This window comes from Leucopleurus acutus (genome assembly GCF_964270905.1).
Source record: "Leucopleurus acutus genome assembly, chromosome: 9".
In the NCBI taxonomy this organism is placed as follows: domain Eukaryota; kingdom Metazoa; phylum Chordata; class Mammalia; order Artiodactyla; family Delphinidae; genus Leucopleurus; species Leucopleurus acutus.
In genome coordinates this window covers 106,401,440-106,425,300 of record NC_139144.1, presented here as the reverse complement: position 1 = coordinate 106,425,300, position 23,861 = coordinate 106,401,440, and the positions used below count along the sequence as shown (strand labels likewise).

Here is a 23,861-nt window from a genome sequence, read left to right as displayed (position 1 = left end):
TCACAATTTTAAAAGTTTCAAATTTAACTAGTGCAAAGATATTTTTAAACTTCTCACTTGTTCCTCTATACAAGCCAAAACCTTTTTAACCATGTTTGAAGACAAAAGCATCACTGACACTGAAGTGGCTGTATAATTAGAAAGGCTTGAGAGTTAGTCTTCATAATTAGGTCTTTCTAATTTGTTTCGAGTACAGTGATTCCTTTGTATTAACCAAGGAAGAACATTAGTTAAATAAAAGGAGCCACTGAAAATAGACCTTTCAACTGAAATTACTTTTTAGTTCCATAATTCAGATTCTAATGTGTACTTAAACATAACTCCTAGAAAGAAGTCATCTGAAAAACTGCAATGTGCCTTCCACCTCCGTCTTAAGCAACCCAGAGCCACGAGCACTGCAACGCAAGGTGGAGTGCAAAGGTTTGGTTCATCAACACGCTGCAGACAGTTAATTTAAGAAAATGGGTCAAAAAACTAGGAAGACACCAAAACACAGGTGTATGTGGCAAAATGAAACTGCTGCTCTTCCCTGAGGACTATATAATTTATTTATACTACTAAAAAGGATGGGAGGACAGCCCTCCAAAAGCAAAGCCTACCAAAAGGTACTGAAATAATACCTCCCAGCACCCACAGCAGTACCATGCATACAAGTTCTCAATAATGATCTCTTTGACTGACATTCAGCGATTCCACTATGAGGAAGAAAACAAGCCCAAAACATCTGTTGCCAGGAGAAAAGACCAGCACAACACCTGCCTCCAAGAAGGACTATTAAGTCCTGAGAGCAAAGAGCAATACAAAGAATTTTCAGTCAGTACAGAAACAAGCAACAAAAACAAGGCAATAAACAAACCAACAATCAAGGACAGAGGATAAGGAAAATGTGTGAGTGACTTTTTAAAAATATTTTTAAACACTAGATATAAAATTAAATTATGGAACATACAGCTTAAAAGAAAAAGCAGATAATATACCTCTTAACAGATGGTATAAACTATGTAATCTGGATGAGAGTTTACTTTCTTCTCTATAAAAAGAGTCACATAGAAAACAAGCATTAAAATGTTTCAAGTGAGTTAGCAGCAACTAGAAATCACAGGAGTTAAACAAACGCATTCTACTTCTTTCCCCTCCAAATCACCAAGGGTCAAATTTTAACCTCTCTGTATTTCCCTGTTCACAAAAGTTATTTTATTCGTGGCAAAAACATTTTAAAATATTTGACACAGAAAGTATAAAATAATCCCACCATCCAGAGGTGATCACTATCACCATTTGTCTTTATCCATCCAGACATGTGTTTGAGAGTCACACACACACATTTAAACATGCAAAGCTATGGAGGAACCTAAGGGGAGGAAATCTGTTAGCTTGCTCTTTTCACTTAACGCATCACGAGCCTCTTTCCATGTCCAAGAGAGCAAGGGCATCCTTTGGCAACCTGCAGTCCCCTGACCATCATTTATTCAACCTTTTAGAAAAATCTATTTACATTGGTTCCACTTATTTTCAACGCTGCAAACAAATACCCACTGCATGTATCCTTGAACAACACATCTTAGATTAACTCTTGGATAACTTCATCAAAGTGGAATTATTGAGCCAAAGGACTTTCAGGCTTTTGATACTGTCACGAACAGTGTAGGGTCTGCAATTTTACTCTTCTTGCAAGTTAATAACGTAGCCTGCCACTGTTTCATGGAGGCTGTGAGAAGGCACGAGACTCTCAGCCACAGACTAGGACAATTTATTACTCTTAACAATAGCAGTAGCATTTGGGTCCAGCTCCCTAAGCCCCAATTCCCATTGGGCCATCTGACGAAGAGGGCCAGGTGACCCTGTGCAAAGGTAGCTGTATTACAGGAGGGGCACTGAGTTTAGGGAACTGTTATAATGAGCAGAAGGCACGGCTGCCCCCTACTCCAGAGAAAGATACGTCTTTCCTAGATGCTGCTACAAAAACATCCTTGAAAAGACTGTCGGGAACAAAGGAGGTGCTTTGCTCCCCCGAACATGCAGAGACATGACAGAATTGTGGAAAATTCTTCTGGCAGTCAATATTTCCAAAATAATCCCCCCAACAGAATAAAAAATACCTGACCAATAATTTTGATTTTTGCCAATATTAAGACAGGTTAGAACTCTCAACTGTTATAATTTTTATTTTATTGAATATATTTTATATACTTAGCGATCATTTGCTTATGTTATTTTTGGATTACTTTCTCACATTATTTGCCCTTCTTTCTACAGGAGTGCTCATCTGTATATATGGAACATACTGAATATATTAACTCTTCCATACCGAACATATTAACTTTACTACAAATACTAATTCTTAGGCTCATGTGTAAATATTTCCTCATATTGTCTAAACTTGTTTATAGTGCTTTGGGGTATTTCTCTATGACTTTCTAAACTTGTTTATAGTGTTTTGGGGTATTTCTGTATGATCAAATCATTCTTTTCCTTTACGGCTTAAAAAGGCCCAATACCAAGAGTAGCAGAGTAGTGAAACCAAGACAACTTGGTACTCATTTTTACTCATTCTCTATCATGTCCTTAATCATGAAACTCTCAGCTTTAACTGAATATGCTGTCACCTAATAAAACACTATATTCACCAGTCTCCTTTGCTGTGAGGTACAGCCACGTAACTAAGACGTAACTCATGAGATGTTTACACAGTGTTGTTTGAGAACTCTGGGACATGTCTTCAAAGGGTGGGCATGGTCTCATTCAGTCTTCCTGCAATCCACTGTTTGGATGTGGACCATGGTAAGACCAGCAGCCCTGGAGTTGTACCATGGAAATCTGGAAGAAGCCTGGGTACCTGATTACCTTGTGAGGCCAATACCAGATCTGAAATGCCTTCTGGAATTTTTTGACATCATGAGAAATAAACTTGTACTATTTGGTGAGTTTTCTGTTTTGCAGGTAAGCCTAAGGCTAACACACCATTATTAAAACATTAAAACATTTTCTTCTAATACATGTAAAGTTTGGTGTGAATTAATCTGAGATCAACATTGGCATAAGGTACAAGAAAGGTATATAACTTTTCCCCCGATGACTAAGGCTTCCTAAGTATGTCTGAGATATTGTTATATTAACTCATACATGTTATGAGTTCATTTACTTGAGGGCTGGGTCTGATCATTCATGTTCCTCCAATCTGTCTGTCCCTCAATCTGTCTGTTCAGAAGACACTGAAAATGGAAGGTAAGATTACCATTTTTTTAAATAATAATCCACTTTTGCTTAAATATTTTAATGAATACAGTTCAGGAACCAAAGTCGGAAACATCTAGATCTACAAGTCATACCTTATCAGTTCCCGAAGGCACCCAAGCAACAGCATGACACCTACCAGCATTCTTATTCTTTAACTGCTTTACAATAAAATAGTTTATATCTCCAGAGATCATTTAAAGCTTAAAATCTACAAAACCTTTTCTCACTCTAAAATATGCTACAAACACAATACATTATCCGAGTAAGGAGAAGTATTACCTAAAATGCTGAAAGAATAAATTACTGGGCGGAAAAAAAACACAATGGAATTAATTTTCCAACTACAAAATACTACAAACTAATGAAGAGGAAATGAACTAATTAATGGGCGCTGGATTCCCAGGTTTCCCTTTCAACTACTCACCCCCAGAATGACCTCCACAGCCACTTCCGTCTGTCCCCCCCAACGCCTTAACAGCTTCTTAGATTTCTCTCTCAGAGATCTTTTGCCAAAACACCCTTTCACAGGTCTGACCTAATCTAGGCTCGTACTGGCTTTGCACTGGGCGGAACGTGGTGCTAAACACGACCCGCTTAAATCTGGTCTCCCTGAACCTCGGTTCGGTGGCTCATCACTCAGAACAGAGCAGTCACCGGTAGGAGAACCATTTCTTACTTAACGTCTTCTTTAGCTTTGTCTTGGTTCCTTGGGCTGAATATATTTGCCTACAATTGAAGAATCTGGGAAAAGGGAGCGTTCTACTATTCTACCTTTTCTCTAAGTTTCAAATTATTTCAAATAGCAAGAGAGACAGAGAGAAAGCACAAAAAGAGAAGTCAAATTTAGCTCGTTGGGGAAAAGCAAGGGTGTCCCAGAAAGTGTCTGTACGTGATCATATACTCTGTCGTAGCATTATATTAGGGAAAAGATAAGGGTAAATGTTTTGTATACTGAGTTTCTAAAGCACTGGTGTAAGACCTAAAGGAAATGACCTAAGCCAGTGAAATACCACTTTTCATGATCTCTTGGGAAAAAGAGGGAAAAAAGTATTAAGGAAAATAACTCAGAAAAAACATTATTAAGGAAAAAAAAATTTTAACCCACAAGTTCTAAGACTATAGAATGATTTTGTGGCTCACATGCTTGACCCATGGGACAAGTTCTAAGGTTGGAAAACAGAATCTATAAGCCTCCATCTCAGAGCACACCTCTATTCATCCAATGACATCTATTTTTCCAGACCTACTTCACAGGCTACCTCTTCCATAAAGCCTCAACACATCCCACCCCGGTTCCCCAATCCATCCTCAAGACACACACCCGACCAGAGAGGCCCCCTGTGTGAGCTGCTAAAGCATGTACCTGAGCCTCTCTTCTAGGAGGTTTACTTCTATGTTTACATCACTGGAATTTGCCCACGTCTTCTCTCCCTTTTATGAGGCTGCAATTACCTTGAGCACAAGAACCAAGCTTCTCAATCATCCTTATTTCTTCAATACCTAACACAGCACCTAAATCCAGGGAACTCTGCAGTATTTTTTGAATAATGGTCAAAATTAACTAACGTTAACTAATTTGAAATAATTACAGCACTCCTTTCAAAGCACTAACATATACTGCGCATTTCAAAACATTTCTACCCACACTCCCATAAAACATTTAAAACATTCTTAGGGGCCTCCCTGGTGGCGCATTGGCTGAGAGTCCGCCTGCCGTTGCAGGGGACGCAGGTTCGTGCCCCTGTCCGGGAGGATCCCACATGCCGCGGAGCGGCTGGGCCCGTGAGCCATGGCCGCTGAGCCTGTGCGTCTGGAGCCTGTGCTCCGCAGCGGGAGAGGCCACAGCAGTGAGAGGCCCGCGTACCGCAAAAAAACAAAAAAACAAAAAAAACATTCTTAACACTCAAAGGGCAAACAGCTATCTGGAAGCCACAGCTAACCAGAACTCACTGTCCAAAGATTCTAGAGAGCTCAGGGTTTTGTTTTTGCTCTTTTTTTTAAACTACACTCATACTTCAAAGAAGAGATGTATCAACTTTTCGCTAATATTAAAAAGATGCTCATTTTAAATCTGGAAGAAAAAAAAAACTCCAGCAAACTTTTGGACTTTTTTTAAAAGATGAACAAATACCTCTTCAGTTTCAGGAGCAACCTGGGAATCAGTAATCTCATCTAATTCCTCTTCAGCAACACAGTCTTCCTGCTCTTTCATCCCTTGTTGCCCACAAGCCTGCAAGTATTCTTCATCCTAACAGCCATTAAAGAGAAAGTAAGTTTTTCTCATATAGCTTTGGGGTTTTTAAGCACTTTTCACCTTCATGACTCATGCTTAGTTATGTTAGCAAATTTTACTATGGCAATTATCAGACTGAGCAGAAAAGCACTAAGCACAAAACCAGAATGGGGCCTCCCCTGAGTGTTCATGGGCGCAGGAGAGCAGTATGCCACCCCAATCGCTGCAGGGAGTGATACGGACCCTGCTTCAACCTCCAAGGGCCCTGACAAGTAGCTCTTCTTCAAATCCAACACTAAGGAAATATAATCTTAAAAAGAAAGTGTGTATGTGCTTGCACAGAGCAGCTCAGCAGCAGTACGGCGGCTGGAATCATGCCCAATTCGAACCGTTTTTGTAGCAACAGAAGACAACAAAAGTATGGGCAATTCAATTCAACTCAGGAGCTGTATTAAAATTACATGTCAGAATTAGTTTCTCCATCAGCCGCTCCCTTGAATCAGAAAGATGATTCCAGGTTTGCATGAAATGTAAGGGCATGGCAGCAGGCAGGCATCTCTTGAGGGCATAGGGAAGGAAGCAGGCAAGCTGGCTAGAAACAACAACTGCAAGGAAAGAAGGGCTCCTACAGGTATCACTACAAGTAACAAGATCTGACCCCTCCAGGGGAGCTGAACTCCCCAGTGCCCCTGGCCACCAGCTCAAGTGAACAATAGGCAGGAAGGAAGAGCGGACCAGCTGCGGGACCTGCACAGCCCTACTGCACAGAATCCAACAGTCTCTCTACAAAGAACAGCAGCTGTACCCAAGGTGACAGACCACCTTAGTCCCCACAACCGTCTCGCAACTGTCCAAACACACTGCATTTTACTTCCCCAAAGAAACTGTTACCATCCTACCTAAAAGAGCAACTATCACTACCCATGATTCACTGAGAGCAGAACTGTCGGATTTCAAATAAGACCATACGATGCTAATCAAAATTGTCAGCCAACATACAATGGAGAATAGTCTACACCACTGAACTCTCACTGGGAAACAAAAATCTGCTATCCATTACATAAATTACCAATCTGAAATTGTTCTTACAGAACAATGTCTTATGAAATCTCAATCTATGTTAACTTTAAAGGCACTAAGTAAATCTGGTTGTGCTCAAAAGTATAAATCATCTGACAGTGTTCTCATATTCTGTTGAATAATAAATAATATACATCTCTTCCTAATACAAGAATACAAGTTTTTACATCAAATCCCAATTCACTCTCAAGATTAGGACAGCAAAATTCAAAAAAAATTTTTTTGAGTATGAAAGGAAAGAACACCACAATTTACTACCAACTTTTTATGGGAAAATGCAGTTTCTTCATATGTAAGATTGTCCCTTCCAATTGTAAAATTCTGCGATTTTATGATTCCACTCCCAGTTATACACAAAATTCCTCCCTGTGACGTTACGTGTGAGCTCAAATAGACAGAACATACTCGTGATGAGTACAGAGTTAATTCTAGCTTTAGAGTATGAGTTAACAAGTCCTAAGCAGGACATGAACCACAGTTAAATAAACCATTTAATAAACTAAAATACCACTGGGATACACAGGACTGCAATCTACTCATATGTTCGTTACTCTAATAATGAATAATTAATTAATCTGTGCACCAGTGACAGCCTAAGACAGTAAGAGGCCCGCACTGCAGAGCTGGAGAAAAGTATTTCACAGCTTAAGTCCATTTTTCTCTTCACATGCAAAGGAGAGGCAGTGCCAGATTCTACCACTGTGATGTCTATAAAGAAACCAATAATCTTAAAGAAACCGGAAAGAAAGGAAAGAATGAGTGTGGCTGTAAAGCCGGATATACTGAGGTGAGCTGACATTGCTCACAGACATTTAACTTCGCCTTGTACCTTTAAACTTTACAACTCTCTGTGAAAATATGTGGACACGTTCAGTTAAGTAAATTTATTTACTTTAAGATTTTTTTAATTCTGAAAAAATTTATTTTAATGCGGAGAAGTACTGTGAGTATAATGAATTTGCATTTTTGTCTTTTCAATACGTGAATCTTAGGCACAAGATGCTGGATAGTTAAGTTGGATTTTATACAACAAGGGGCCTAAATGTAACCTCAAGTTTGGAAAATAAGAGAGGGAAAGTCCTCACTTACTAAAAATTCTCTTTACAACAAACTCTGCAAGAACACCAAAGTGAGAGATACCTCTTATGTGACCATGTATAAGTGCTATCAAGCACTTTCCACACTGTGATTTGTTCCACTAAAGTCTAAGTTCACAGAAGGCAGGGGCCACGCTTTATGCTTCATATTTCAGCAATACTTACGTCCCCACTGCTTGGACACTGGTAAAGATCTGTTGAGCTTTTGAATTTACAAGGGATGTGACTGACTGACCATCTTATTTCAGGGATGAGCAGTAGAAATACTAAAACGCTCTAACCAGGGAATAACGGGGCACATTTTTTAAAGACCTTGGCTTAATTTTTAAGAATCATTTTAATTTACAGTGTCTCACTTTAACATAGTATATGGACACACCAGTAAACCAGAGAGCACCTGTCCACACTACTGAAGGATTTATTACCAAAAGAAACCATTACAGAGTTATCGAAAAAACAAGGACCCATGATGCCTTTTACAGGATTCTGTTTACCAAACCTAGAAATATTTTTTCATTACTATATCTACTAAAGAGAAAGCATTCAAAAAGAATAAATCTTAAAAATAACACTGCGATATATAAATGCAACTGTGTTTGGAACTAAATATTCTAAGGCTCCACGTAAACGATTAGTGTCTTTCAAAACTACACACACACAAATTTTTTATCAAATGAAAAATTACCTACTCTGAATAGAAACATTAAGAGATAAAGGCAGAACTCTAGCCCTAATGCTGCATGCCTCCACCCCATTCCAGCAGCCCCACTCACACTGCACCTTGGGGGAGACCAGCACCCTGAAAACCCTAAGATTCTACTGCACCTATGGAGGTCATGCCCTTCCAACATAAATTTCTTTTAATGCTTATTTCAAAAACAAATCTTTTTTAATGATAAATCATGAAGACAGATGAGCAATCTTTCAATAATACCTTTTTCTTTCTTGACAGTTCAACCTAAAAAAAAAAGCTACCAACCAAAACCACCTTTCTGAAATAAAAATCAGTGCAATCTTTGCTTCCTGATTACAGATAACAAATTATGTGTGACATTTCCTAAACTAACCTCCAATCTCTTTATTCATGTTTAGACAGTTCTCAGTTACAAAAAAGGATGAATGAACAGGACATCAATCACTCTGGAATATTAGCACCTTAAAGATGTCTTTAGCAGGTCAATAATCTTTTCACCTTAGAAGGACTTTATCAGATCTTGTCTAAAGCCTGGATAAAAGCCCTGCATTAAGTACTTCTAACAATTGACAGTGTATCTCCACCACACAAAGCTGTTTTCTTCCTCAAGGTCACGATTCTGTGCAGCCTTCCAGGATGACAAAGGAGCATTACCTCCGGCCAAACAAGCTGTCAACACAAACTTTGTCAGAGCGCAGATAAAGAAACTGGCAGACAGTGATAATAAGGTCTAATTTCCCGCCCTCCCAGGGGAGGGAAACAGATTTCAAATCAGTCTAGAAACCTGTACCCAGGCAGCCATGCTCTCTTCGGCCATACAAAGGAGAAAGACTCACTGTGAACTCATCTAAAGGCTCGTTGACCTCGATGTCTAACACCTCGTCGCTGTACAGCGGCTCCCCCTCCGGCTCCCCCGCGTACTCGACGTGGTCTTCTGCCAGCTCAGCACCGTGGCCTTCATACTGTCCTTCTTCCTGGTACTCAGGAGCATACAGTTCAGATCCATCAGACTTGGGATAAACGAGTTCATCCTCTCCTTGTTCATACTCGGATTCCTGTTCTCCAGACTGGTCATTAGTGTTGTCAGACAGTTCAAACGATGTGACCATGCCAGATGTGGTATTCAGACTAATTGTGACACCCTGAGAACTAGAGGGGACAAAAATACAAAGAAAGGCAGGCAACTGGAGTGAAGCTCAAAACTAAATCACTGCATAAGTTAACTGTTAGAAAGACCAGTGAAAAGTTACTCCAGTGGCTGCTCAATGCACAGTGACAACAACGACTGCAAGCAAAACTCAATGTGCTCCCTACTAAGCCAGCACTACAAAGCCCTCCTGCACACCGCACAGCTCAGTGCACTACACTGAGCCAGGGCCAGCACCAGACTCCTACTGCATAAGGCGCCCCCTCTATCATCAGCTGCAGCGTATTTGACCAGGAGAATCAGAGCAACCATGGGAAACAGGTCTACCTGGCAAAAGTCCAGGACTGAAAGCAAACAGACTACGTTTCATTCTAACTTCCAGAATGAAATGGGTGGTATCTATTTTCTAAAACATCCAGGTAAAACTAGGAGTATTATTACTCTATAAACAGAAAATCATAGATGGAATTTTAAGAACAACTTGTTTTCTTTTTTAAATCTATGACGCAAACTATAAACTCCTATTTAAGAAATCAAAATATTAAAAATCTGCATGAAAATACATTTCAATGTTCAACTAAAGTTTATACTAGCCACAAATTTTTTTTAAAAAGTTAATTTCTGAGTAAAATAAACGAGGGCAGTTTTAAAACTGCAAAAGAAGAAATCACATTCCACCTGTTAAATCACAACAGATAAATGTCAAACAATTAAAAATGCATAATAACACTTAAAACACAAGGATTTGTAGCTAAATCTAAGTTCACACTTATTAAGTATCCAATCCTAACAAAAAATTGAACATGCCACATACACTTGAAGACATATGGCTAAAAACATTCCAAAGGTTTATTTCAAGGGCAATTTAACTAACTCAAAAGATCAAAATATAATAATGATGTCATGGAATGGAACTGGGAAACAAATAACTGACAAAATAAATTAGTTTAAAACTTGTTACCCATTATGTTAGAAAAACTATTACAAATCTATAGCTCAACAATGAATGGAATATATTTGTTAACTACATCTATAAGCAAGAAGCGTCTCTATATTTTCACAATAAATGTTTCCTCATAAAACTGAAAAAATTGTTCCACCTAACAGAGTATACTAAATGCCTCTTCCTCTTCTAATTGCGTTACTATGTCGGCAACAGAAAGATATTCTTTATTGCCATGCACTGAGTATTTGTGCCCCGCCCCCTCCAAATTCATGTGTTGAATCCTAAAACCCAATGTGATGGTGTCTGGAGGTGAAGCCTTTGGGAGATGCCTAGGTCATGAGGGTGGAACCTCTGAATACGATCAGTGCCCTTATAAAAGGGACCCGAGAGAGCTCCCTCACACCTTCCAACCATGTGAGTACACAGTGAGAGGGCTGGGGGTCCTCACTAGAACACAACCAGGCCAGCACCTCAACCTAGGACTTCCTGCCTCCCAGAACCGTGAGAAATAAATTTCTGTTCTTTGTAAGCTACCCTTTTATGAAATTTTGTTATGGCAGCCCAAACAGACGAAAACAACTATATTCAGATAGTCAACTAGAGGCGAAGTACAGTCCAAAGGAGTTTTCAAAATGGCAATTCAGTTACTAGATATGTATAGATAAAAACTGTCTAAAATGAAGACAAAAGCAGTAACATCAAACTGTGACCAACAGTATTAAGAGTGGGGGGCCACTGCCCCCCGTCCAAATAAAAGAATTCTTTAAAAGAGCGGTGCATATACCTGTACTGAACTTTTATAACCAGCACTCAACAGAGCTCTCAGAGGTCATTAAATGCAAGACCAACACTGATTTTAAACAGTTGATCTATTTATAGAAAAATATATATGGCTTCCACATCAAAGAGTTATATTAATATCCTGTTTACAATATAATCATGTTAAAGATACAGTACTACATTATCATTTATATCCCACTATAATTATAAATTAGTCACTAGAAATTTAGTTACATAAAGAACATTTTTAATGAGCTAATGTTGAGTACCTGAAATTTTCTTCGTCTTCGTTATCACTCTGCAGAAGATCATCATTTAGCTCCTCATCTGACAAATCCGATTGATTCTAATTAAAGTAAGAAATCTAATTAATGCATGTCACTTCCACAAAAAAAGACTTGTTACAAAAGTGCAAAATTACGTTGACTGGATTGTTTCTAACCTTGTTATTAAAACATCTACCATTCAGAAAGTTTTCTCAGTTTGATACAACCATTTGCCAGTCGAGATTCTACATATGGCATACTGGCTAACTACCCCAGACTAATTTTTATTTATTTATTTTTAATTAATTAATTTATTTATGGCTGTGTTGGGTCTTCATTGCTGTGCGTAGGTTTCTCTAGCTGCAGCGAGCAGGGGCTATTCTTCGTTGCAGTGCGCGGGCTTTCCACCGCAGTGGCTTCTCTTGTTGTGGAGCACGGGCTCTAGGGCGTGTGGGCTTCAGCAGTTGTGGAGCGTGGACTTAGTCACTCCGCAGCACGTGGGATCTTCCCGGACCAGGGCTCGAACCTGTGTCCCCTGTATTGACAGGCGAATTCCTAACCACTGTGCCACCAGGGAAACCCCAGACTAATTTTTAGATGCCCAGTCAAATAAGTATAGAAGCAGCAAGCATAATGATCATATTTACTGTAACTCTTAATGAAAGAAAAAAAGGAACGAGTCCTTTGGCAGTATCCTATAAACAAGTAATTTTTCCTTACCACAAAAAAAAAAAAAAAAAAAAAAAAATGGGGCTTCCCTGGTGGTGCAGTGGTTGAGAGTCCGCCTGCCGATGCAGGGGACACAGGTTCGAGCCCTGGTCCGGGAAGATCCCACATGCTGCAGAGCAACTAAGCTCGTGCGCCATGACTACCAGCCCCTGCTCGCCACAACTAGAGAAAGCCCACGCGCAGCAATGAAGACCCAACGCAGCCAAAAAATATATATATATATATATGTAGAGTTACGTATATACATATACACACACGATATATAAATAGATATACACATCAACAATAACTGCTTTCAAGTTTTTACTTGATCAAGAGTTTAGAAAAACCTACATCAGGTTTTAGACTTTTATTCTTATTTATCTGAAAATGTATCATATTTGAGTATGTTTATTTTTATGCTTATCTCTGAATATTCCCAAAAAGTAAATCCCAGCTCCAATATGCAAATATTAACCAATGAATGTTAAGGAAGGAGCTGCCGCTTCCTTCAGGCAAGTGGCAGCTTTGCTGCCGCCTTCAGAGATTCAGTGCCTGCTAGAGTGCCTTGTCGTAGCAGGAGCTAAAGTACTTGCTTCAAAGGGTTTAGGGCTTGAATTCTAAGTTATCAAAGAACTTACTAACAAATTAAACACTCAACTCTTTGTGCATTTAAAAAGTAATTCGATTCACAAAATTTTAATCTATACCCAACTTTCCAGTAACACATCCCATGCATAAGATGTATTCCTATATTTTAAATGCAATTAAATAACTATCATTTAGTTTTAGGAAGACCTGTATTTCTTACCTTTTTGCCAGAGAGCAAATCTTCTCCAAGTAAGTCATCTTCAAGTTCACTGTGGAAAAAAGAGACATGACAATGTATTATTCCTATTACACACTGCGAAGTTTGTAGACCACTGGGAAATTTATCCAGGACTTTAGGGTTTGGGTACTTTCACATTAAGTTTGCTATATTTTCCTTTATTAATAATGAAAACATATTTTCAAATACATAGGGAACATCTGGTCCTTTAAGTATGGGAAGCTTTGCTATAACTAGCGGCTCTCACTAGACTTCTAATCTTAGTTTTTTCACCTCAATATGAGATCTTAATTTCTCTGGACTTGTTCATTAATGAGCAAGAAGAAACTATAATACAATATCTATGCTTTCTCTTACCTACGATGAAATAGGAAAAGATAGATGCTCAACATCATTAACTAGGAAAATTAAAAACCAAAATCATTGAAAGACCATTTAACACTCAAACTGCGAAAACTGAGGAAGTTTAAAAATGAAAAATCAATGCTGATGAGGACATTCAAGTAAATCATAAGAGAATTATCTTTATAACATGGGAGTCATGTCAGCTGTCCGCAATTTTTTGTCAGCATATTTATGCTTTGAAGCAATCAGAAGGAGTTTTTCTCATAATTAAAATAGAAACCCTTACCAGATGAAAAACCTGAAGACATTTCCCACTGTATGTTTCTCTAACTGATGAAGATGGCTACCACTAAATTACATCTTTTAAAAGCAGATGACTAAGGACCAACAACTAGAAAGGAGGAAACGCAATTAGGCTATGATTCTAGGTACAAATGCCAATGGAGATTTAACTGCACCAATGTTCTTATTATGATTTGCTACTTTTTCAATAAGGGCTCTGGTTACAAATATCTATAAGTTCTATAGGTTTTGAGTGCTATTTTACCCAAAACCCATGTTTACTTCTAGTGTGCTACTGTGCAGAATGCCAGAATATCCTGGAATGCACACAGGAAGTTACAACAGAAATTCTATATACTACTTTTTAGAACCAGAAACAACAAGTCATTTCATTCATGCACTGAATACCTCTTTCATTATTTTATGTTACCCTACATAAATCGTATACCATTATTTTATAGATAAAGGAAATAAGGACAAGGTTAAATGATTTGCCCAAGGTCACACAGCAGAGACAGACTCAGGACAAGAACTTAGCTCATGGAAAAAAATCTTTCATGGACCTGTATAAGTAAAACAGTTATTAGAGACTAATGTATAACTTCTTCCAACATTTTCAATCCACAAATCACCTAATCATCTTTCAGATACAATTTTTGTATCTTCAGTGTTACAATCATTTTCCATGGACGAGGAAAAAGTGCTTTCTAGTCACAATATTTACAATAAGCGCATTTGAGAATCTGATTCCAGATAACCCCCCAAAAATACAAGCACCACTTTGAGGACAAGCACCCCCTGAAGCATCCCTCCAAATAACTGAAAAGGGGAGGTAATCCCATTTGCCCCAGGGAAACTAATTGAGGAGAACTCTTAAAACCATAATATGAACAGGTGCTGGTAATCATATAAGCAAAAATCTAGAAAGTATTTGTTGCTGACAAATATATGGAAATAAGAAATCAGTCTTGGACTACCACCTATTTTTTCTAAACAAAAGCATTTTTTAAAAGAAGATAAATGAAAACTTTACCAGTTGTAAATGAGTGGAGTGTACAGAGGTGGAGAACAGTTGTTTCCATGACTAACAAAGGCAATAATAGCATGAAATAAGAAAGCAAGACGGGAGACAGAAGGATTAAGTGCACGCGACTACAATATGCATAAATTATAGCTCAAGAAATCACTAACGCCCATTCAGTGTGCTACATGCCAAGAACCACTCCACACGTTTCACACATACTCGCTCTTTTGTTGACATAACACAACCCCAGCAACCAGACACCTACATCATTCTCCATTTTTTTCAACGTGAAAACAAAGACGCCAAGATGTTAAAGAACTGGCCCAAGGTCACCCTGCTTCCAAGTCAGAAACCAGTAGATGAGTTGAGACAGTCTGGCTCCAGAGTCCAAATACTAACTACTATCTATGCACACACCCCACAAAAGTTAAATGTAGTTAGTTCTCTATTGTTATTATAAAGTTGGATCCTTACAAAGAGGTACACAAAAGGGAAGAAACTTGTAAACTACGAAACACTACCAAAATTACACCAAGGGTCACCAAAAGCAACAATGAACCAACGGGACTGAATGGTCCAAATCGAGTCCTTTCAAAGGGGTGAGCAGTTATGCTCGTGGACAATAACGGTAACTGTTCGGAAGTGAAAGGAGTACCAAAAGCATGAGGAGGCTTCCTGCATTCACCGGCAGAGCTCCCACAAGATTTCACCAGTAAACACTACTGGAGGAAGAACAACCTCTTTGGCAGGTATTTCTTATCAAAGATGAGAGACAACGATCTCTTAGGGAGCAAGTACATTTTTACTACAAACAGAATTATACTAAAAGACTTTTTCAGGAAACAGGTATTTTGCAGGCAGTCACCTGGCTGCAGGCTTTCAAAATGAGAAATCTAAGTGACAACAAAGACTGCACGTGAGCTCATCGTCTCTGTGCCTGCCTACTCCAGGCCACCCTCGTCTGGTCCCTGCCGGCTCCAGGCCCTGGATGGGGTCTCCGGGAACGGCTCCCATGGGCTCTCCGTTCCCCCTGGCCTTTCTTCTGGATGGGCTCAGCCATGGGAGGTCCCAACGGAATGTCACAAAGCGGGAGGAGAGACTGCCCCCCCACCTGCTCAGCTCCAGTTCCACCCCACAAAAGCGCAGCCCTGGCTAGGCCCTCGGACAGCCCTCCCCCGCAGGCCTGCGGCTGCTCCCCCAGTGTCACACCTGCTTCTTTAGCCCTGCCCCTAAACATCCCCGTCATCAAATGACCTTCAGTGGAGACCTTCTCAACATGCTCTTTCCTACCGGGACGTACACTGATGTTTTCTGACTCACTCTTCTAAACTTTCAAACTTCTCCTCTACCATCCAGCACATGGAAGAGGCTATTTTATGCTTTAAAAATATCAAATAAAGAAATACATATGATAGAGAATCTTCATATGCAAACATGCACTGAAGATGAGTGAAGAGAGGGCACTGGGACAAATGCTAGTCACACTGGAAAGAACAAGAAAAACTAGAGCCCTGTCTCACTGCAAACAAAACCCAATTCCTTCATAGCAGAAGACCAACTAATGTCATGACAACCAAAATAAATTCCCACTGAACAAATACTGGGACAATTCAAACATTAATAAGAATAATAACTACAATGGATTAAAAAAACACATGCAGTATTTAAATCTATGAATTTGAAATGATTCAAAACTAGAACTCACCTCGAGGATGCTAAGGAACTGACCTATTCTTTTGAAAACTGGTAAATAAAAGTAAAGAATCAAGCACTTATTCTGTACCTCAGAGGAACCAAGTAGTTTACAGAATTACCACAACTAACAGAAAAAGAAGGAATGACAGAATGAGAATATCACCACTTGGATCATCTAATGGCTGGTAACACCACAAAAAGTTAACAAGATATTGTGAAGCTCCTGATGGAGGAACATACCACCAACTAAGACACTGCAGAGCCCCTACTCCTGCCCAAATTCAAACCTGAATCTGATCAACCTCCAGATCTAACTATGAATTTACAGAAAATGCAAGATAAAGGAACATACTAAAAACACTCCAAGAGATGCAATCACCAAAAGTAGAAATTCTCCAAGATAAACCCCTTGTTTCTTCGACAAAAACTGCAGGGAACTAACAAAAACTGTGGAGAGAACTTACAGATGAACCAATACTTAAAAGACCTACAAATAAATTATGATATATGGATCTTATTTGGACTCCAAGTCAAACTATAAAAGGACACATATCCACATTATATGTACGTGTATTTGTAATATACTTATATATACATGAGACAATCAGGGAAATGTGAACATTAATAAGACATTCCTATTAAGGGACTTCTTTTTAGATATAACTCTATTATGGCTATATTTAAAAATCCTTCATTTTTTAGAGAAATACAATCTGATGTATTTTCAGATGAAATTATGTCTGTGATGTGAGGAGGGTTACAGAGATCACATATAAAACAAGAGTGCTTCCCACTGACACTGTTGAAGCTGAAGGATGGTATATTGCCTGCACTGTACTATTCTCATATACACTTGAAATTCTCAATAAGTAAAAAAAAAAAAAAACAATTTAATCAATTTCAGGAGGAAGGACAGAAGGAAGGAAGAAAAGGAAGGAGGGAGGGAGGGAGGGAGGGAGGGATGGAGACCAAAAAACACTTTAAAACTTTCATAGGAACATACAGAATACAGGGTAGGGAAGAATTTCTTGAGGACAAAAGGCAGAAAGCAGCTTGACTGACATCACATGTCTCCTGAAGAGGTGGCCTCAGGAAGGCCACAGTGTCACCGAAGAGCGCACCTTACTTACCAAATGCACAACCTGAATCTAGGCTTGAGGAGACACTAGCAAAACCACACTTGAGGGCTGCTACAAGATAAACAGCGTGTCCTCTTCAAAAATGTCAAGTCGTTAAAGACAAAGCCTTTACAGAAGCCTTTACAGAAGTCTTTAAAGACAGAATTCTTCCAGATGAACAAAGAGGAGGAAAAGAAACTCATTTTTGGCTAGAAAGCACATTACTGGGACAACTGACAAACCTTGGATAACCAATGTAGATTCAGAAGAAAATGGCATGATACAAACTACTGCAAACTACTGTCAAAAGGTGCAGGAAAGAAAAATGTTCTATGTGTGTGTATGTGAGCATGTAAAGAGGGAGAGAATAACAGGAATATGACAAAAAGCAACTGTGAGTCTGAAAGAAGGGCTTATAAGAATTCCTGGGTTTTTCTTGCAACTTTCCCATAAGTCTGAAAATGATTTCCAAATACATTTTTCATATTTTAATTTAAAAAAATAAACAAAAACCATACAGGAAAAGATTATAATGATATTATTTATAAAAACCTACTTGAAGACTATTAAGTTTAAGACAATACATGCCACAGACTGGAAGGAGATATCTCTAAGTGCAAAAAAACAAATTTCAAAAAGTATAAAGAATCCCTAAAATCAATAAGGAAAAGACAAACAACCCAAAAGAAAAAGACATGAATACTATCAGATGACTAACAGAACAGAAAGTCCAAATGATGAGTAAACTATGAAAATACACAAGATTTGACTCAGCTCCCCATCACAGTCTTTTAAATAAAACTAGTTATCAGTACTTCCCAATAGGACCACTGCTTATATAGAAAACTTTGCTCTAAGCTCTCACTTTTTTATGGACTAACCTTAAGAGTCATTGAGGGTAATCAACTTTATGTAGACTATAAGAATTACACAGTTTTTAATGTAGATTTTTCAGTAAAACTTCTGGGACATCACAGTTTTCAAACAGCAACCAGGTATTCTTTTCACAGCAGTATATCATTGTTGTTCCTTATTCAGGTCTATTGACCTTCATTATCAAACTTTCTGACTGCAACTCCAAGGTAATGTTCACATTTTCAACACAGTATTTAAGATAGTAAGAAATATGTAACGAATAGTCATCATTTGAGAACTCCTCCAACTCAAATGAAGGCCTCTGTGCACTTCTCCAGTGCACATCCCTCTAACCCCTACTAGAGCGCCTTCCCAGAAGTAATCACTCCATGGAACTGACATCTATCATAACTGTCGACATTTTTAATAGAGTGTGTGTGTGTGTATGTGTGTGTGTGTGTGTGTGTGTGTGTATTCCTAAAGAGAGATTTCCATCTTCACTAGTTATCAGAGAAATCCAAATTTAAACTATGAGATACCATTTTACACAAATTAAAATAGCAAAAATGTTAACGTCTAGCCAAATATTATGTAGGATGTGGAGGAATTCTGTTGCTATTGTTGTTGCAGGCATACAATTACTCCAATAACAGCTCTGGGTGCCCACCAACTCAATACCATCACTGTATAAAAACAGAGAGATAAGACCCCCCGTGCTCCGCTGGCAGCCCTGAGACAGCACAGGCCTGGGGTAGAAGCCCACTACAAAGCCTTCCACCTGGAGTGCTCACCCCTGCCCTACTTTAGCCCAGTAAGGACCAGCCTACCCAGGAAAGAGCATCACTAGCTAACACACTGCTCAGTAAAGATCTCTGTGTGGCCTAGCGACAGGAGATAAATCAGCATGGATCCTGCACGTAACCAGGGGTTTCCGCACCTGTCCCAGTCCTCGTCTGCAGCTCTTCTCCTCCAGGACCGCTCTGCACCAGGCTTATCAAACTGGTCAAAGTCATCATCTGTGAGCGAGAGGCCACGAAAGTCAGTCTTACTAAATTAAAACAGACACACATTCAAATACTGAAACAACTTGTTTCATTTAAGGATTCCTGACACGACATTTTAAAATACTAAAATTTCATATACAACAATTATAAATGCTTTAGCCATTTTTAATAACTAAAAAATTTTAAAGCACATATCTACCTAAAGAAAATCAACTTACTAAACACTATTAGGCATGAAAACTGACAGAATAGTTTTTTAAAATCATAAATTTAAGTAAAACTGTTTTCTTTATAAAACAATGGTTTTTGAGTACATATTTTTTTACTACAACTATATAAAAGGGGAAAATTGCCGCCTTTGCAAAAATTAAAGAGACTTTTCTAATACTTTTTGAAATTTTTACATTTTTCCAAATTAATCATGGAAAACAAAGACCCTATTTAAGGGCAGTAGAGATAATGTAGAGAATTAACAAACAATAGAAATACAATACAAGCTACATACACAATTTTAAATTTTACTACTGTTCACATTTTAAAAAGTGAAAAGAAAAAGACACAGAAAACAAACTTATGATTACCAAAGGGGACAGCGACGGAGGGAGGGAGGGACAAATTAAGAGTACAGGATTAATAAACACAAACTACCATACATAAGCAAAAAGGATTTACTGTACAGCACAGGGAATTATGTTCAATACCTTATAATAATCTATAATGGAATATAACCTGAAAAAAAATAACTGAATCACTTTGCTGTACACCTGAAACTAACACAATATTGTAAATCAACTATACTTCAATTTTTAAAAAAAGAATTAAAAAAAATTTTAAATAAAGACGAAATTTAGACAGGTTAAATGTTAACAACATTTTAACCTAGCGTATCAAAAACATCATTATAACATGTACTCGATACAGAAAAGATTAAGATATTTTACATTTTTTCCCACACTGAGTGTATATTTCACATATACACCACATCTCCTACCTCATTTTCAAATTTATATTATTAGGAAAATCAAAAAACTGGAATTTAAGTTTTTCATCTTAGAACACATGCAAGCAAAGAGGCTTGAGAAGCAGCAGCATGTCTCCCCAGAGAGTCTACCTAGGGGAGCGAGCTGACATAAACATAAAACCCCAGGAATTTTTTCAGCCTTGGGCTAGAAATTAACCAATAAAGTTCTAGCAAGGTCATACATCAATTCCTACCATACACTACCAAACAGAATAGGTGCTTTAAAAAAAGAAGAAGAATGAGAGAGATTAAAGAATTAGCATCCTTGGGGAATTCTGCTTCCAGTATAACATCAGGAGGAGCTCCACGAACCCACTCTCTGTGAAACTGGTGAAAATTATTTTTGATGAAATGACTAATGTCTCTGGAATTGATTCTAAATGCATACATTAAATGGAAAACACTCATTCAAGAAATCTACTCAAATTTGGTAAGAACGGCTACAGGATTCTGTGGGTTTTGAACCAGGACCCACTCACTCCTCCCCCTCGCAGCTCAGTGAGGCATCAACTCCATCCCCTCTAGACCAGTGCAGCCAAGAACACACACCTCCGCATTCCTCCCCCTACGCAACCTGCCTGGCACTTAGGCTAACTCCTGGGCGTGAGAAGGAGGCAGGGGTTCCCTTCTTTCACCCAGGCCCCAAGTGTGGTACAGACGCCTCCGGCGCCCAGATCACCCCTGCCCCAGCTCACGGGGTGGGGATTTCATACCGAGAGGTAAGCAAGCAGATCCAGGGCTACTGCCAGCACCCGCCCCCCACCCTGCTGCCACCCAGGCACTCGGCTCCGAGAGCAAGGGTGTCACCCAAGAGACAAGTACATCACTGTCCCCACCCACAGCACAAGAGTTGGGGCTCAGAGTCAGCCCAAGAGGCAAAGCAAACCTTGTAACAACAGAGCTCCAAAACTCTCTAAGAGGAACTAACTTCGTTATGAACAGAGTACAGAAAAAGTCCTAAGCAAAAGGCACTCTCAGAAACAGTGAAGGTTTTGGAGAGAGATTATTAAAAAGATAAGAGTCACTGGAGATAAGGACTGAACTGCAGGATGCCTAGTGGACCAGAGAAATGAGGAGACAGGGGCCAGTGCCCTCACTTACTTAGAACAGATCTCAATCACTGACCTCAGACACTATCCAATCAAAGGAGTCTGAATTTGACTGGTCAGTCTGTAAAGGAAATTATGGCCCAGGGCACTGTGGAAGGTGTAGTCAGAGAAAAAGACAGAAGGAGCCCAGCCAAAGCACCACCATCCCAGGGTGCCTGTGGGCATGCCCAAGGCTGTGGCCCCCTTGAGGAGTGACATCAGAAGCTTCACACTGCCCAGAGTGGGGCGTGGGGTGGGAACAGACTTCACTTAAAAGAAAGAAAAAGAAAGAAAAAAATGAAGAAAAATGAACATAACTTCAAAGAAACATGAGATACCATTAAGCACACAAATATATGTGTAATAGGAGAAAAAGAGAAATAGAAGCAGGGAGAAATATCTGAAGAAGTAATAGCTGAAAACTTCTCGAATTTATTTGTAAATATTAATCTACACATTCAAAAAGTTCAACAAACTCAAAGTAAAATAAACACAGAGATCTACAAATACACACATCATAGTCAAAATGTTTCAGAGACAAAGAGAAAACCTCAGCAGCAGCAAGAGAAAAACAACTCATCACTTAACAAATGCGATTAAGATTAACAGCTAATTCTCATCAGAAACAATGGAGGTCAGAGGCATATACCAAGTGCTCAAAGAATTCTATATCCAGCAAAACTATCAAAATAAAGGTGAAAAAAAGACATTCACAGCTAAACAAAAACAGAAGAAATCTGTTGCTAACTGACTCTGTAGTTGATTGAACTGTGTGCCCCAAAATGACACATTTAAGTCCTACCTCCCCATTCCCCCACCTGTGAATGTGACCTTATTTAGAAACATGGTCTCTGCAGACATAATCAAGATCAGAGTATTTGGAAGTTAAATAGAAATTTAAGACTTTGCAAAGCTCGTTTTAAAAATAAATGGTACAGTACTATCGTTTCTTTAAAAAGATGAGATTATACTGGATATTAGACCTAACAGATAAATACAGGACACTCAACTCAGCAGCAGAATATACATTCTTCTCAGGTGTACACGGAACATTCTCTGGGATATATGTTAGGCCATAAAACAATTCTTAATTAATAGTTTCAAAAGGTCAAAATCATACAAAGCATACAAACCTGACTAAAGAATGGTTGACCCTTGAACAACACCGGATTGAACTGCATAGGTTTCACTTATGTGTGTATTTTTTGCCAATAAATATGTACTACAGTACTACACAATCTGTGATTGGTTGAATCCACAGATGCAGAACCATGGATATGGAAAGCCAGCTGCAAAGTTATGCGTGGATTTTCAACTGCATAGAGGGTTGCAGTTGACCCCTATATTGTTCAAGGGTCAACTGTATAATAAAACTAGAAATAAACAGAAGAAGGAAAACTGAAATATTCACAAATACATGGAAATTAACCAGTACACTTCATCAACCCATAGGTCAAAGAAGAAATAAGAAACAGGGAAATAAGAATGTACTTTGAGAAAAATGAACACAAAAATACAACATACCAAAGTTTATGGGATGCAGCAAAAGCAGTACTTGGAGGAAAATTTATGGCTATAATTGCCTACATTAACAAAGAAGAAAAATCTCAAATCAACAACCTTAATTTAGATCTTGAGGAACTGGAGAAAGAAAAGGAAATTAAACCAAAAGATAGCAAAAGGAAGTAAATGATAAAGATTAGAGCAGAGGGACTTCCCTGTGATCCAGTGGGTAAGACTTCATGCTCCCAATGCAGGAAGCCTGGGTTTGATCCCTGGTCTGGGGACCAGATCCCACATGCAAGCCACAACTAAGAGTCCACATGCCACAACTAAGAAGTCCGAGTGTGGCAACTAAGAAGCCCGCATGTGGACTTCCCTGGTGGCACGGTGGTTAAGAATCCGCCTGCCCGGGCTTCCCTGGTGGCGCAGTGGTTGAGAGTCCGCCTGCCGATGCAGGGGACACGGGTTCATGCCCCGGTCCAGAAAGATCCCACACGCCACGGAGTGGCCGGGCCTGTGAGCCATGGCCGGAGCCTGTGCTCCACAACGGGAGAGGCCACAACAGTGAGAGGCCCGCATACAACACACACAAAAAAAAGAATCTGCCTGCCAATGCAGGGGACATGGGTTCAAGATCTGGTCCAGGAAGATCCCACATTCCATCCACAGAGCAACTAAGCCTGCGCACCACAACTAATGAGCCCACGAGCCACAACTACTGAGCCCGCATGCCGCAACTACTGAAGCCCCTGCACCTAGAGCCCATGCTCCGCACCAAGAGAAGCCACCGCAATGAGGAGCCCCCGCAATGAGAAGCCCACGGGCCGCAATGAAGAGTAGGCCACACTCACTGCAACCAGAGAAAGCCCGCGCACAGCAACGAAGACCCAACACAGCAATCAATCAATC

At 39.3% G+C, this 23,861-nt stretch overlaps 1 protein-coding gene across 1 annotated transcript in view; it reads right to left on the bottom strand.

Annotated features, from left to right (window-relative positions):
• RBM33 (RNA binding motif protein 33) overlaps positions 1 to 23,861 on the bottom strand; it is a 111,128-nt gene that overhangs the window by 77,748 nt on the left and 9,519 nt on the right. Inside the window, exons 2-5 of the mRNA XM_082846999.1 lie at positions 19,274 to 19,352; positions 13,000 to 13,048; positions 11,484 to 11,560; positions 9,178 to 9,490 (exon numbers count right to left, since the gene is read on the bottom strand). Coding sequence (XP_082703125.1) covers positions 9,178 to 9,490; positions 11,484 to 11,560; positions 13,000 to 13,048; positions 19,274 to 19,352 — 518 coding nt within the window. The remainder of the gene's footprint in view (positions 1 to 9,177; positions 9,491 to 11,483; positions 11,561 to 12,999; positions 13,049 to 19,273; positions 19,353 to 23,861) is intronic.